General features: G+C 28.6%; 1 protein-coding gene across 1 annotated transcript in view; it reads right to left on the bottom strand.

Moving 5' to 3' along the window:
* Positions 1 to 423: 423 nt before the first annotated feature.
* LOC129618747 (brefeldin A-inhibited guanine nucleotide-exchange protein 3) overlaps positions 424 to 14,133 on the bottom strand; it is a 50,721-nt gene continuing 37,011 nt past the window's right edge. The window contains exons 2-10 of the mRNA XM_055533710.1: positions 7,708 to 7,926; positions 7,376 to 7,509; positions 6,668 to 7,302; positions 6,288 to 6,608; positions 6,076 to 6,232; positions 4,932 to 6,017; positions 4,506 to 4,870; positions 4,013 to 4,448; positions 424 to 3,942 (exon numbers count right to left, since the gene is read on the bottom strand). Of these exons, the coding sequence (XP_055389685.1) occupies positions 883 to 3,942; positions 4,013 to 4,448; positions 4,506 to 4,870; positions 4,932 to 6,017; positions 6,076 to 6,232; positions 6,288 to 6,608; positions 6,668 to 7,302; positions 7,376 to 7,509; positions 7,708 to 7,792 (6,279 nt within the window). The 5' untranslated portion in view covers positions 7,793 to 7,926 and the 3' untranslated portion in view covers positions 424 to 882. The remainder of the gene's footprint in view (positions 3,943 to 4,012; positions 4,449 to 4,505; positions 4,871 to 4,931; positions 6,018 to 6,075; positions 6,233 to 6,287; positions 6,609 to 6,667; positions 7,303 to 7,375; positions 7,510 to 7,707; positions 7,927 to 14,133) is intronic.

The following is a 14,133-nucleotide window of genomic DNA, read 5'->3' on the forward strand; positions in this document are numbered from 1 at the left end:
ACTAATATTTTAAATTGATATGATGGTTTTATTTTGTATTGAATTTAATTTTCAATTATTCATTTCTTCTTTTTATTTTTTTTTTACTCTATAGAAAGGTATTACAATTTTTTTTAAAAGGTATCGTAAGAATATGATTTTCAAGCATATTTTAATAATCAAGAGATTTTAATTATTTCAATTTCCAAAAAATAAAGTGGTAAACTAAGCTTCAACTCATTGTCTTAAAAAAATTAAAAATTTTAAAATTTAAAAGCAAAACTTATTGAAAGTGGTTGTAATACAACAAAATAAAATTTCAATTTGATTTTGAGATCAATATTGAAAAAAAATAATTGTTATATGATATTTTGATAAAACTGTTATACGTATAATGAATTTAGTAATTAATTTAAGTAATAATAATAGGATAATTTAGCGTTTATAAGCGTTTTTTTTTTTAATTTTTTTTAAAGCAATCTTTTTTTTTTGAAGTCATCCTTAATCAGTATAGTAGCTATGTATATATGTCTTATATATGAATATATGTATATATTTATATATTGATTTGTTTACGTTATATTGTACGCATTTTATCGTAAAAAAAGCCTAATAGTTTCAATTAAATATGTTTTCAATTTTTGTTTTTACATTATATACGGAATATTATGTACAGTAGAAAAGAAAAAAAGCTATACGTTATCATAGATTCATTTTTTTTGCTGTATGTTTTTAATAACTTTCTTCTACTGTTATTCTACTTAATTATTAATAATTTTTTAATTTTATTATGTGCTATTTTTTAATTATTTATTTTAAGCTGTAAACGATATTTTATATGTTTTGCGTAATTTAATATTAAATTACTGCTATTTAAATTTTGATTTTTTTTTATTCTCCGTTCTAAAATTGATTTGTTTTCGAATCATTACTATTACTATTTTGGATTTGTACCAATCGAAATGCTTCTCTAATTGTTGGTGTCATTAATAATCTTAGATTTTCCTCAGCCTCTTGTGGTAATGATTTTAATAGTTCCATTGATGCAACAACTAATTGTGATAAAGCAGCACGTTTATAATTTAAATCTTTCATAATACTAGTTGCTCTCTGTTGTTCAATTTCTGGAGAAATTTGTTCAACTTCTGGTTTTTGTGGTCGATTTGTATCAAATGGATTTGTTCTTGATTTCGGTTGAAATTCACTTATTAATGTTGTCATTATAATATTGTCATCATCGGGTGATTTAATTGGTGATGATGTTGACATTAAAGAATTACTTTCACCACCCGAATTTGATTGTTCATCAGAATTTGATGTTAATGTTGAGCTACCGCTACCACTTTTTTCGGAATCAATAGAACCATGACGTTCATCAATTTTACCTTTAAATTTGCGTATTTCATCGGGTGTTGTTGCACATTTTATACTACCACTATTATTATCATTTTCATGTAATATTGTATTATTTAAATATAATTCACATACTAAATTCCATGCATCTTGTAAACAAAATAAATAACGTACAAAATTCTCCTTCTTTTTTACAGTTGTTGTATTCAATCGTGAACATGATTCCAAAATATAATTCAAGTCTTCGGTACCCAAATTATAAATAACAATATCATTTAAATATGAATCAACTAATGCAATATAATAAATCATCCAAGAAGATGTCATTTGTTTATATAAATTTGCTGCATATTCAATATTTGCAACTTTTTGCATTAAAAATTTTAAACCAGGTCTTGAATCAAATTCTAAAGAACTTGTTAAATACTGTTTAACACAACGTAATAAAATTTCCTTGGAACGAAAATCTAGTTCATATTCTGGGCTATTTGTTGTTGCATAATTATCAAACATACATGTATGTACAGCGGATGGTACACATTTTAATCTAGCCATTAATAACTTTGCAACCAATTGAAGAAGCATTTGATTGGCCAATAAACCGACAACTAAATTTTTAAATGGTATACGTATAACAAAATTATCTAAATTTGAGCTGAAGCCATTATTTAATGGATATAAAAGAAATGAATAACTACGATCATCGCTTGGATATTTATCAACGTGGCTTGTTGATTTTGTCAAATCACGTTGATTATCTAATAGGAATACTTGTTGAGCCAATGAATAAATACGGTGTAGTTCCTCTAAAGTGCTATCTCGTCTTGCTGCAACTTTGACATTTGCACAATCACCATAAAAACTGTTCGATTTTTCGTGAAATGCAAATGATAATTGCCTTAGTGGTGCAATTGTTACTGTACAAGCACGATGTATTGCTGAACATACAATCATCCATTGTGATTCATTGAACAAGTGTCCAGTTGATAGTACTACATGTTTTAGGCATGATACACCAACTCTTGCTATTGTTTCTTGAGCTTGTGCTGAGCATTCAATCAATACTAATAATAACTGTTTCAAAGCTAATGTCGCTGGACCGGATATTTTTGTTGGTGATTCAACATAATTATCAGATGAACTTTCAGAAGATGAGCTATCTAATTTAGAGTTTGTTTTATAACCTAACAAATTTTTAGTTGATTGATCTTTATTAGTATTATTATGTACATCATTGCTATCATGACACCCATTACTGCAACCATTATTACTATAACTATTATTGTTATTACCATTACTGTTATTTAAATTGTTACTATTATTACCAGAAACATCGTTCAACACTGTCATACCAGGACTATTATTATTACTATTCAAATTACTTGCAGATGAAGATGATGATGATGATGATGCTGATGAAGTTATTAGTGCAGAATTTTGTATTAACTTTAATTGTGAATATTTCATATTATCTACTGGTCTTAATATTGTCGTTACTTTTGCTTTACACCCAGTCGTTCCATTTGTTTGTATAAAAGCTTTTTTAGTTTCATTGTTAGTGCAACGTTTTTCAGAACGTTCTATAAAATCTACAACTAAATCTGTTGTCATACAACAACAATGCTTAAAATTTTTCTCAATTGCTAACCAGTTAGCGCCAGTCTTATTAATATAACGAAGCCAATCTTGTATCATTGGGATCAATAAATGATTTGTACAATAAAAGCCAAAGTCAATTCCAGGACTCTGTGACAAGTTTTTAAACAATTTGAATATTGTTTGTAGTATTGGAGCTTGATGTGGTATAGGGCATACAATTAATGAATTTGTTAACCCATCCAATAACAAAAACCAAACTTTCAATACACCACTTGGCTTATCCATTTCATCAATTTTTGTTATAGTGTCTTTATCGATATGCAAGGACCTATATGAAATCATGTGTTGTTCATTCTTATTCTGTAAATAGTCATTACCAAAATATGTAAAATTTTCCATAGAGTTTGGTATATTTGCATCTATAATGTGGGTATAAGTGATGCCTTTGATTTTATAAGTTGAATGAAAGTTGGGACATTTCGGCATATTGTACATAAAACCTAAAATCGATGAGCAACGTTCTAAAAATCTTAAAGTTTCATGTAAAAACTCGACCGGTCTAAAATTGTTTTCTTCTGCGCCACTATTATCAGATGAATTTCCACCACCTGAAATTTCTAAATATGATAGAAGACATAATATACAGTCTAAGCCAGCATTTGCAAACACTAAAGTATTATCGCTGTCTAAAAAGACGCGAAAAATATCAATGATGTTTCCAATATTCAACATTCTACATCTAGCATTCCTTAGCGTTCCAAATAAAGGACGCCATCCAGAACGAATTTCAGTGCGATGCGCTTCAACGATTTCATACAAACATGCCACAATTTGATCCTGTACGTCAATATCACAAGTGTCCATACTTAAAAGATTTTCAAATGGTTTAAGTAGTGCTTCATTGAAATGAAAATGAGGCAATTCCGATTGTTCAACCAGCAGCGCTGTAATAATGTCATGTATATATTCTATAGCACGTTTTGATATAACTCTTTCCTTATGACAAGCGGCCTTAAATGATTTTGTAGTTAGTACAAATTACATTATTTAATTACAACAATAGACTCTCTATCAGACTTACATCCATTAAATGTGGTCCGGTTATAGCCCAAACTTTCAAAATATGTAAAAGCGGTCTAGAGCTCCGAAAAACTTTTAATGTAACATCTCCAACGCGATGTAAAAGTAATGATAAAGGTAGTGAATCAGCTTTTTTCCATCCACGACTTGGCCACCAAATTCTACCACCTTTTCGGACTGAATTACTTTTATACAATTGCTCTCTTGAAGCCCGACATAAACTTTTGAGAAACTGACAAATTGATGGTAAACTTAAGCGTTCTGCTGCATCATTAAATAAATTTTCAGCTTGATGTGACAGTGCACATAAAACTTTTGATGTGTCAGATTGACTTAACAATACTGGTTCATTCGAACCAGAATAAACCTTTAAAATCGATGCTACATTTGTATTTGGAGCTTGCATTGGCGCTTGAAGAAAACTGTACACATCCACACTAAAATAAAAATATTAATAACTAATCAATAAAAGTACAAAAACAAATATATTTTACCAAGTTTCATCATCATCGATTGGAATTGTTGACAAATTTAATTTATCCTTTCCAGGTGAAGTGTTTAATTTCTCCCCAGTTTCCATATCTCTTCGATTGGTTGTTGGTGAAGTCGTAATAGGATTTTGTAAACTAAATATGTCATGTTCTAATTGTGTGACATGTCTACAAACTGCAAAAACTGAGTGCCAACAATCTGCACTGTATGACCCTAAATTTAGTCCACCAGTTAAAACAACATCCATAGACATTGCTTGGCTTGCCGAAATGCGGGGACCAGAAGTCTGGCAAACATTTGATGATAAAAGGTTTAATATTTTACCAGCCAAATGTTGTAAATTAAGAGAATTGCTTAAAGTTGCAGCCTAAAGAATGAAAATATACTACAAATAAATAAATAGCTATTTAAAACACATAATTCTTTACCGCATGTAGACCATCTAAACACATAGCGTATAAAGCTTCACCATTATTTTTGTTATGTTTCATTTTGACTCTTAGCGTTCGTTTTGATAATGCAACCAATCGATTTGATCCATTCGTGGTGAAATCACCTAAACCGGTACTTAGTACTGTAACCATTGATTCCCAACAACAAGTCAACAATCTTCTACTGAGCTTTTTTGCTGCTTCTCTTCTGTCATTATAATCTTCATTATATCTGACAGCAGATGATTGTAATCTTTGCCATTCGGACATCATTTGAGTTGCACCCAAACCACCTGCATCACATAACATGTCAACCAAAGCACATCGAGTTGAATCTATTTCAGATTTTTTCAAAGCTTCTAAAGGATTCGTTACAATTACACATTGATACAATTCACAAAGCCACGGTGTAGATAAATACACTAGAACCCCAGTATTCTGTACAGAAGTTACAAATTGCTGTTCGGACATAGGAATAAATATTCCTTTATCTGGATCTTCATAATGTCCAGCTCTTATCAATTGCAAACTTAACAATAGTGCTGAATAAATAGCTAAATAAATTCCGTCAGCATTTATTGCTGTTAAATTGTAATCAAAATCTGAATAATTCATACTATTCTCGTGACATATTGCGGAAGCAAATTCCTGCATAGCTTCGTCAACCTCAACACATGATCGCAAACGAAGTAATTTTGGTACTAAATCATTTTGCAAAGACTTAGCAAAATCTCTCGCGTGATATCGATCATTGTCAGTATCTAATCTGGTGGGGATTACTGGTGCTTCTAAATGAGAATATGGCCATAAATTTTCAACTTTTGATGACCCTTCATCACTGGAAGACTGTGCATCATCCTCAGGACCTTCTGTATCACCGGAAGCATTTGATGTAATATCAGCTTCATGTTGAGCATCTCCATCACTCTCAGATCCTGAAGAGGTTTCAAAACCATTCTGTCTCAATTCTGCGACAGCATCTCTGTAAGGAGCGGGAAGTCGTGCCATTGACTGGTAGGTTAATGGGCCAGTATAATCAGCTTCTCGCAATGTTGGATGTCGATAATTTATTACATCTACGATCTAAAAGTAAATTTAAATTAAAAAAAAAGACATTTTCATCTAACTCAAGGTATTATACTTGATCGCTGATGGTGTTTTCGTTAATTTCACCAGAACACAATGTTTGAAGACTGTCTAAAAGCGCCACAACGCATTCAACACTTGCTTGTAAAGATTGTTCATTTCCGCTTCCTGTTTGTACTGCAAGGGCACATTCCTCCATTGCGTCAATAATCCTAAGAAAAATAATGGTTGTAATAAATATTGGATATTAAAAAAAATTCGCATTACAATCTAAATAATGCCATTTCATCGCTACATCCTTGGCTAGTATTTTTATCCAAATATAGAATAACAGCTAAATCCACCAGTCTTTCTGGACTTTTAAAGATCTCTCTAACACATTTTAATGGCTCGGTTCGATTTTGGGGTGCTGGAAGTAACAACATTCTGTGAAATAATGCTTCAAGCATTGGTCTTAGTGATCCTTGTGCTCCCGCTATTCTTAATAATTGAATTCCGGTTAAGTAAACACATCTTGCTTGTGGACCATCTAATCCTGGTCCTGTGAAAAAACCTCTGGCCTCATTTTCAATAATATGAAGAGCATCTCTGAAAGCATATATAAAGTTTTTTAAACTCTTGGTTATAAATTATTTTAAAATAAATACTTATAAGTGAATTTTTTATCCAAATTAATTCGCCCTGGTGAACCTAAAGCCGCTGCTAAAGTAGGACAAAATTTCTGCCACAAAAATGATGTAAAATGAGGATTTACTTGTACACCTCTAGGTAATGATGACGATAATGTTAGTATACATTCAGTTAAAAATAATGAACCATTAGCTTCAGTTTTCTTTGGTGTACCTACTTTTGGTTCAATTAAACGACTACACAACCATTGCATTACTGGTATAACTTCATTGTAAACAGCTGAGGCTTGTGCTGCTGTTATCATACCTGGTGGTGCAGTTTTTTGAACTTCTTCAGCTTCATCTTTAAGAAAAGCACAAAATGTTCTTAAACATTGACTTGCTGCTGCTAATGAAGCAGCACGTACAGCCCGCGAACCAGTCTCCCAACATTCACCACATCTACCAAGTATTTCAATTAAAAGCCGACCATTTAAAGTGCATGTTGGTGAACAAGCCATTGCTAAAAATAATCGTAATACATTTACTACAGTATCTTCAGTACTAGCTGAAGGGGTTACACCTATAGTAGCACGAAGTAATTGTGCTGGTAACCAAAGTGAATCATCTTCTGGCTCAAGACCAATAAAAAAACGTTCATCTTTTATTATTCGCTACAAAAGAAATTTATAAAGTTCAAAGGATTTATTATTAAAGTTAAGTAAAGTGGAGAAAAAAAAAACTTACATGTAACCCGTTTAACCCCATTGTAATATATTTTGGACGTTTTGTTTCTAGTGCCATCTGTAGTGCAGTTAAGCATACCGAACGTAATTCATGCGATGGATCTCTGTGTATTCCGTGTTGTCTGTATAATTTGTCTATAAATATTGTAGTAAAATAAGGAAAAAGAAATAAATAAAAATTGGAAATTTTCCAAATCATACACAAAATACGAACAAAGTGTAAAAGTAAAAAGACAAAAAGGACATAGAATGCATAGAAATAAAAACATATAAGTAAATGTATAGGAATAAAAAATATATAGATTATATTGAGGTCAATATTACGATTCTTACCATAAGCAATTTGAGCTGCTTGTTTGAGGGTGTTATGTTTCGTCCCAGTTGACTCTTTAATTATTTGCAATAGTAAATCTTCCATTTTGAAGGCGTTCTTGTATGTATTATCAGGATCTTTCACTTAAATATTCTCTTTGTTTGTAAATTTGTTTCTTGTATAGATTAAAAAGTTCTTCTTTTGATTTAATTTTGAATTTATTTCAGTTGTAAATTAACCTAAAAACAAGAAAGAAAAAATAAAAATAAAAATTATTTATGCAAGCAACAACAACAAATCCGTTCTCTTATAATTTATTTATTCCTATTTGTTATTTTCAAGAGAATTCCAATGAAAACTTTTTTGGATTGAATGATATGGGGTGTAAGAACTTTTCGAAATTTATTGCAATTTTAATAAACCACACGTACTAAATAAATATTTGAAGATTAAACTTCAAATTATATTAATATTGTGCATGTGCTGTAAAGAATTTTTAAAATTAAGTAGTTCGAAACTTTTTATTTCTTGGTATTTGAGCAATTTTTTTTAATCGTTGGTCAAAACGTTTATGGGATTATGAAAAATTGAAATTTAATTGCTTATGTCATATATAGGTACAATATAGTTTAAAAAAGGTGAAATATAGTTTAAAATTGGTTGATTTTAATAAAATCGATGAGTCAAAGTGATTTTTAAAATTAAAAAAAGTGACCTGACTATAAGAGATTTAATAGTTAAAATAATAAATTAAATAAATTTATTTTGGCTTTTAAAGCAAATTTTAATCAAAAATTTGTAGAATTTTGGCTTAGAATAATTTTTAAAATATTTCTAGTACTATAGTTTAGTTTAATTTAGAGAGGGGAGGCGGCAGCCCCAATGCTAACACCCACCAGCACACACCATCCCCCTAAATCCATTAAAGTCCCTTGAAAAAGCCCAGCAGATCACTCACAGATACCTCTGAGAGCTTCTTCAATCCATCGAACCGATATCCTTCCAAAAAGCGCTCCCTCCTCCGCATAAGAACGGGGCACTCGCACAGCATATGATTCATATCCTCTATCATCCGAATATCTTGGCATCCCCGGCAAGTAACCGATGAGGAAATGTCAAGACTCTTAACTATCTTCCCCTAATAAACAGTGTCCTATCAAGATGCCTGCTGCAATCCTGAAATCGTTCTTGCAACTTTTTCTATATTATTCATATTATATTTTTTATATTTATACTCTGTGATTTTAAATCTACCTTTGGACCTCAATCTTTAGTGTTATCTTGATAACATTAATTCCAAATGGTTTATGAGTTCGTTAGAAATTAAATAATTAAATCGAAAGGGGTAATTCATTCACAGTTTATTACTAGAAACCTATAAACGTGTCAACTTTAAGTAGAGGACACAAAAATTTTGGTTAGCACGGTTAAGAATCAAAGATTTTTAATAAATTTAAAAGAATTAATAAAAAATTTAATTTTTTATTTCAACTATGGTAGTCCGACAATATTAATATTTTGTAAACGTCAATTATATGATCACAGCTTATAAGAATACGATATAATAATTTCGACAATATTATTCGAATTGCTATGAGAAATACTAAAGGCCCCCTCCTGCAAAAGAGTTCTAATTATTTTATAATCAAAATTTACAAAGTAAGAATTCAACATAACAACCATTGTGTATGCCATGTGTAAGATGACACAGGTGTATAGGTATATAAGTTTTAAAACAAGCTTAAGGCAATTAAATATTTCAACATGCTATCCATTTAATGTGATACAATATAATATTCTTCTCCGTTTGCGAATACGCACATACCTTTATTATAATATATACCTATTCCTATATATACCGCATAATATCTGTTACATTTAGTTCCAGCATTTCATTTTAATTATTTATTACAATCAGTACCAGCTATATAATAATATAAAAAGTTTTTTTTTTAAAGATACGAAAAGTTTCAAAGTAAAAGATAAAAATATACAATGTGTAGGTTTTTATGTGGGAGATGTAAGGTTAAATAAATTTTTAAAAAGTATATATATATACATTATAATATATGTATGTAATATGAATGTTATTTGTAATAACGGGAAAAGGGTATTATAACAATGTTCAAAAAGGTATACTTACATACCTTTACACGTATACAATATTAAAACAAATTTAATTCGTAAATATTTATATATATATATATATATATATACGAAATTGTGTAACAAGGACATATTTTTCGGATATAAAAATTTCATTTTCTACATAAGAAAAACAAGTCACACCGGAAAATTAAATATTATAATAAGTTGAAAAGCAAGAACAAAAAAGAAATGGAAATAAAATAAAAAGTTAAATATCAAAGATTATAATGTAAATACTTATGGTACTTATACATACATATATGTATGCATATATATATATATAGATCATGAATATTAAAAAGAATTTTATATGGAAACATTAAAAGAAACGACATCGTTTTCTGAATAAATTCATAAGGAAATCTAAAAAGATTAGTAATTTTGCTTTTAAAGTAGAATTTTTTTTTGTGCATTATTTTTTTGTTAAGGTGAAGAAAAATAGTGAAATATATGTAAGAAAAATTTATCATGATTTATTGTTAAGGATATTAAGGGATCCAGTATTTTGACTTTAAAAGAACGTACCAAAAATACCTTCATATCATAGGTGCCATAATGAAATTATGGATCTAATCTTGGAAAAAAAAAATAAGAGTTATTTATCAAATTAAAATAAGAAAAATTATTCGACTACATTAATTCAATTATAATAAATACAATCAGAGTCGGTATTAGCATCATTTGTTGCCTTACGCCTATGCGAATTGGTCTAATTTTTGTTACCTATGTTATTAAATTTAAATTTTAAATTCACATTTTAGAGTTTGGGTTGGATTAATTTGTACCCAAAATAAAATGAAAATGAATTTTTTTTTTTAAATTTTAGGCCAAAAATAAGAGGGTGACAAAAAGGTAAATTTTCAATAATATGATTTTGGCCGAAACTTTTATAGCAATATTTTCGAAATACATATTAGTGAAATTAAAATCGTATCTGGCTTCGATTAAGGCGGAAGAGCATGTTTTGTTAAAGAACATCGGTTGCTGTTTTGTATCCTTTAGTTTATGCATATTTGTTTAAGCACTCAGTTTTTACAGAAAATTATTTCAATAAACCTCATTTTTTAGCACATCTCCAAAAATAAATCGTAAAAAAGAGCTTACAAGTTTTTCTGTTTTTATAAATTAACATTTTTTTAAAACGTTTTTTTTACCGCGAAACAATATAGTTTACCATATTAAATTGACCTATAATATTGACAGTTATTCAAGAGCCCTTTTTTCAAATTTTGGATATCGTTCTTCTAAAATTTTATCAACCTTTTGATGCTAAAAAATAATTTATTCCGTTATTTAAGAAAATTTTTTTTACATCTCAATTCCCTGCCCAATTACCGCCTCTCGAAATTTGGAACGCTTGTATTTTCGGCGCATAAAATTTCTAATTCTGTAAGTTTTTCTAAATTTTTATAAGTGCAGAAAGCTAACACCAAATACCATGCCATCAAAAAATATAGCTTTTTTTATTAACTCGCCCAGATTACCCTTACTAATATTTGAGCATTATGTTAATGTTTCTTTCAACTTTTTGCTTTTTTCATCCTGTATGCAAAAAATATATATATTTTGGTAGATTGCTATAGGTAAATAAAATAAAAATAATTTCACTTGTTTGAAGGTTGAGGCTTTCTAAATGCGATTTCTATTACTTACTTGACCGACTTTTAATATTAATACTAATTATGTTTAAGATACTGAAAATTTTATTATCAAAAAAATAAAAAAAAAATTTAACATTCTAAACATTATTTTTAATATTTTTTTTAACATTTTGTGTCATTTGACTAGAATCTAATAATTCAAGTATGGGAACATAAATCTTTCCTTTTTTTTCCATAGTTTGTGCAAAAAAATAAAAATTCTATTCAATTTTAAAAAACAATGAAAACATATGAGCTTTTATAAAATTTATTATCAATTGCAAATGACATTAGAAAGTTATAACTAGTTGGAACCACTTATAACAAAATATAAAAGCATAAAAGATAATGAAGAGTTTTCAATTTTGTAATTTATTGCTTTTAAATAAATTAAATCAAAAATTTTGCCTTCTTTAGCCGCCAACAATTTTATTTTCTCTTTTTGCTTTTAAATGCAAAAAATCTCATTTCCCGCACCCTCTTTGTATATTTATCTCTCTCTTTCTCTCGTTCTCTCTTTTTCTGTCACTTTCTGTGGATTATATAGGAAGTTGTAAATGCAATTGGAAATGAAAAACTTATATTTATTAAATACTTTTTTTATAATGTACGATTGTATGTATAAATGTGTATTATAAATGTATAAAATTGTAAAGTTTAAACAAAAAAAAAAAATGAACATCAAGGATATGTAATTTTTGAACTTTAAGTCCTTGATCTATTTTAAGTTCAGTAAAAAATGAAAATGTTTCTTTTCTCTTTTGCTTTTTACTATGAAAAGCACTTATGTGCAAGAACACATACACATGTAGATGTATATATTGGCCGTATAATGTAATATTAAATGAAATATGAAGGTTTTTTTGTTGTTATTTTTGTATTGATAGAAATTTCGAATTTGGAAAAATATTGATCAAATATACGAGTACAAAAGAGCTTTAAAATATTATTCCAATATTTTCATGGATGCTTAACTATTAAATACATGTAACATAATATCAAAAGCATAGTATGAAATTACATCAAAAAGGATGAAATACGAATCATATCAATTGCACTACGAGTACATATAAGGGAAACTACTGAGAATAAGGAAGGTATTGTGATGACATCAAATTTTACATTTTTAACATATTTAACGCTTATAATAAGCATAACCTGTTTGATATCATAGAGCACGGCTGGCCATGGTTCTTGGTGGTCCGAGCCATTTTTGAAAATTGAAAACTTTTCGAGGGTAGCAATCAAAACTGTTCAACTTATCAACTTATCCAAAATTCAAGCTTACTGGAATGAAAGCTCACAAATTCGAAATCAGTTTGGGATCAATCGATTACGGACAATTACACTACTGTCTATTGCTATTCTATTGCTAGTCTATTCCCGAAGTCTTTAAAGAGTCGTATCATTCTTAATTTGAATGAAAATGAAATTTCTTGCAACGTTGCACTTACTCTTTTATACACCCTTTTGAGTAATTAGTTAGTATTAAGAGATATTTTAAAACCCACACAAAACTATTGTAATTTTTGAAGTATGATAACACAAATATGAAACTCGGGTACTGTTTGGCCATCATAGGGATGATCACAAGGGCATAGAGCTTATTTTGGTAATGATTCGAATTGACCCAATTTTACATTAGAAGCGAAGCGTTTTTATGCTTTTGATAATTTTTAAAAAATAATTGAAAAAAAATTTCTCGAAATTTTATTTATAACTATAAGTTTTCTAAGTTTTTTTTGTAATTAAATTTTGCGATCCCGGTAGTTAAAATACTAAAGTAGGTAATAAGTTTTCTTAAAATATCGGTGCACTAAAGACCCAATTTTCCAATTTTAAATAAATATTTAAGCGACATTTTCAATATTGTGCGCTTGTTCTTTAAACTAGTGAATAAAATTAATTGGAATCTTTTATTAAATAATTCAGAAAATTAACATTTTCATCGGCTATTTTCTGACTTCACCAATTTTTTTTCTTGTCTAGAGATACACATTTAAAATAGAGATACACATTTAATTCATACAATTGAGGTACTAATATAAAAATGTAAATCCTTTAAAGTTTAGATTAACTGAACTATGTTAAAAAAGAGATAAATTTTTTTTTTTTGGTTCTACTCTAAATATTTCGTCCAAAAATATATTGTGGTCATAAATATTTTATTTTCTCTTTTGTTTCATTGTTACAGGGACTAAATAAAATTTATTTTATTTTGCAGGATCAAGTTATGTTCGAGTATACATATATAAAGTATTTAAGGCTATAGAAAATTTTTTTTTATAAATTTATATTGGAAATTATCTTATGCTTCATAAATTATTTTTGTTTTTAAGATTTCTAATCAAAATTTAATTTTTCATTCATATCACATACATTGTAATAAATGAAATATTGCATGGAAGAAAAGTTCTTAGAATTATTCCGAAAAAAAAAAAAAAATAATTAAGAAATATTCATAATCTTAATAAGACCAACTTAATTTAAATTTTGTGTACTTTGTTTCGTACTCTACTTTGTTACGCACAAGTTCATATGAAATTAATCTATTATTGTTTGTCTATTATGATTACCAAATTTAATAATTTTGGTTAATATTACAAGAGGATCCTCAATTTAAGAACTCGAATTTTAGAGGATTGTGAATTTAAGTAT

The sequence above is a fragment of the Condylostylus longicornis genome, unplaced genomic scaffold, assembly GCF_029603195.1.
Source record: "Condylostylus longicornis isolate FDR11 unplaced genomic scaffold, ASM2960319v2 ptg000010l, whole genome shotgun sequence".
NCBI classification, from domain to species: domain Eukaryota; kingdom Metazoa; phylum Arthropoda; class Insecta; order Diptera; family Dolichopodidae; genus Condylostylus; species Condylostylus longicornis.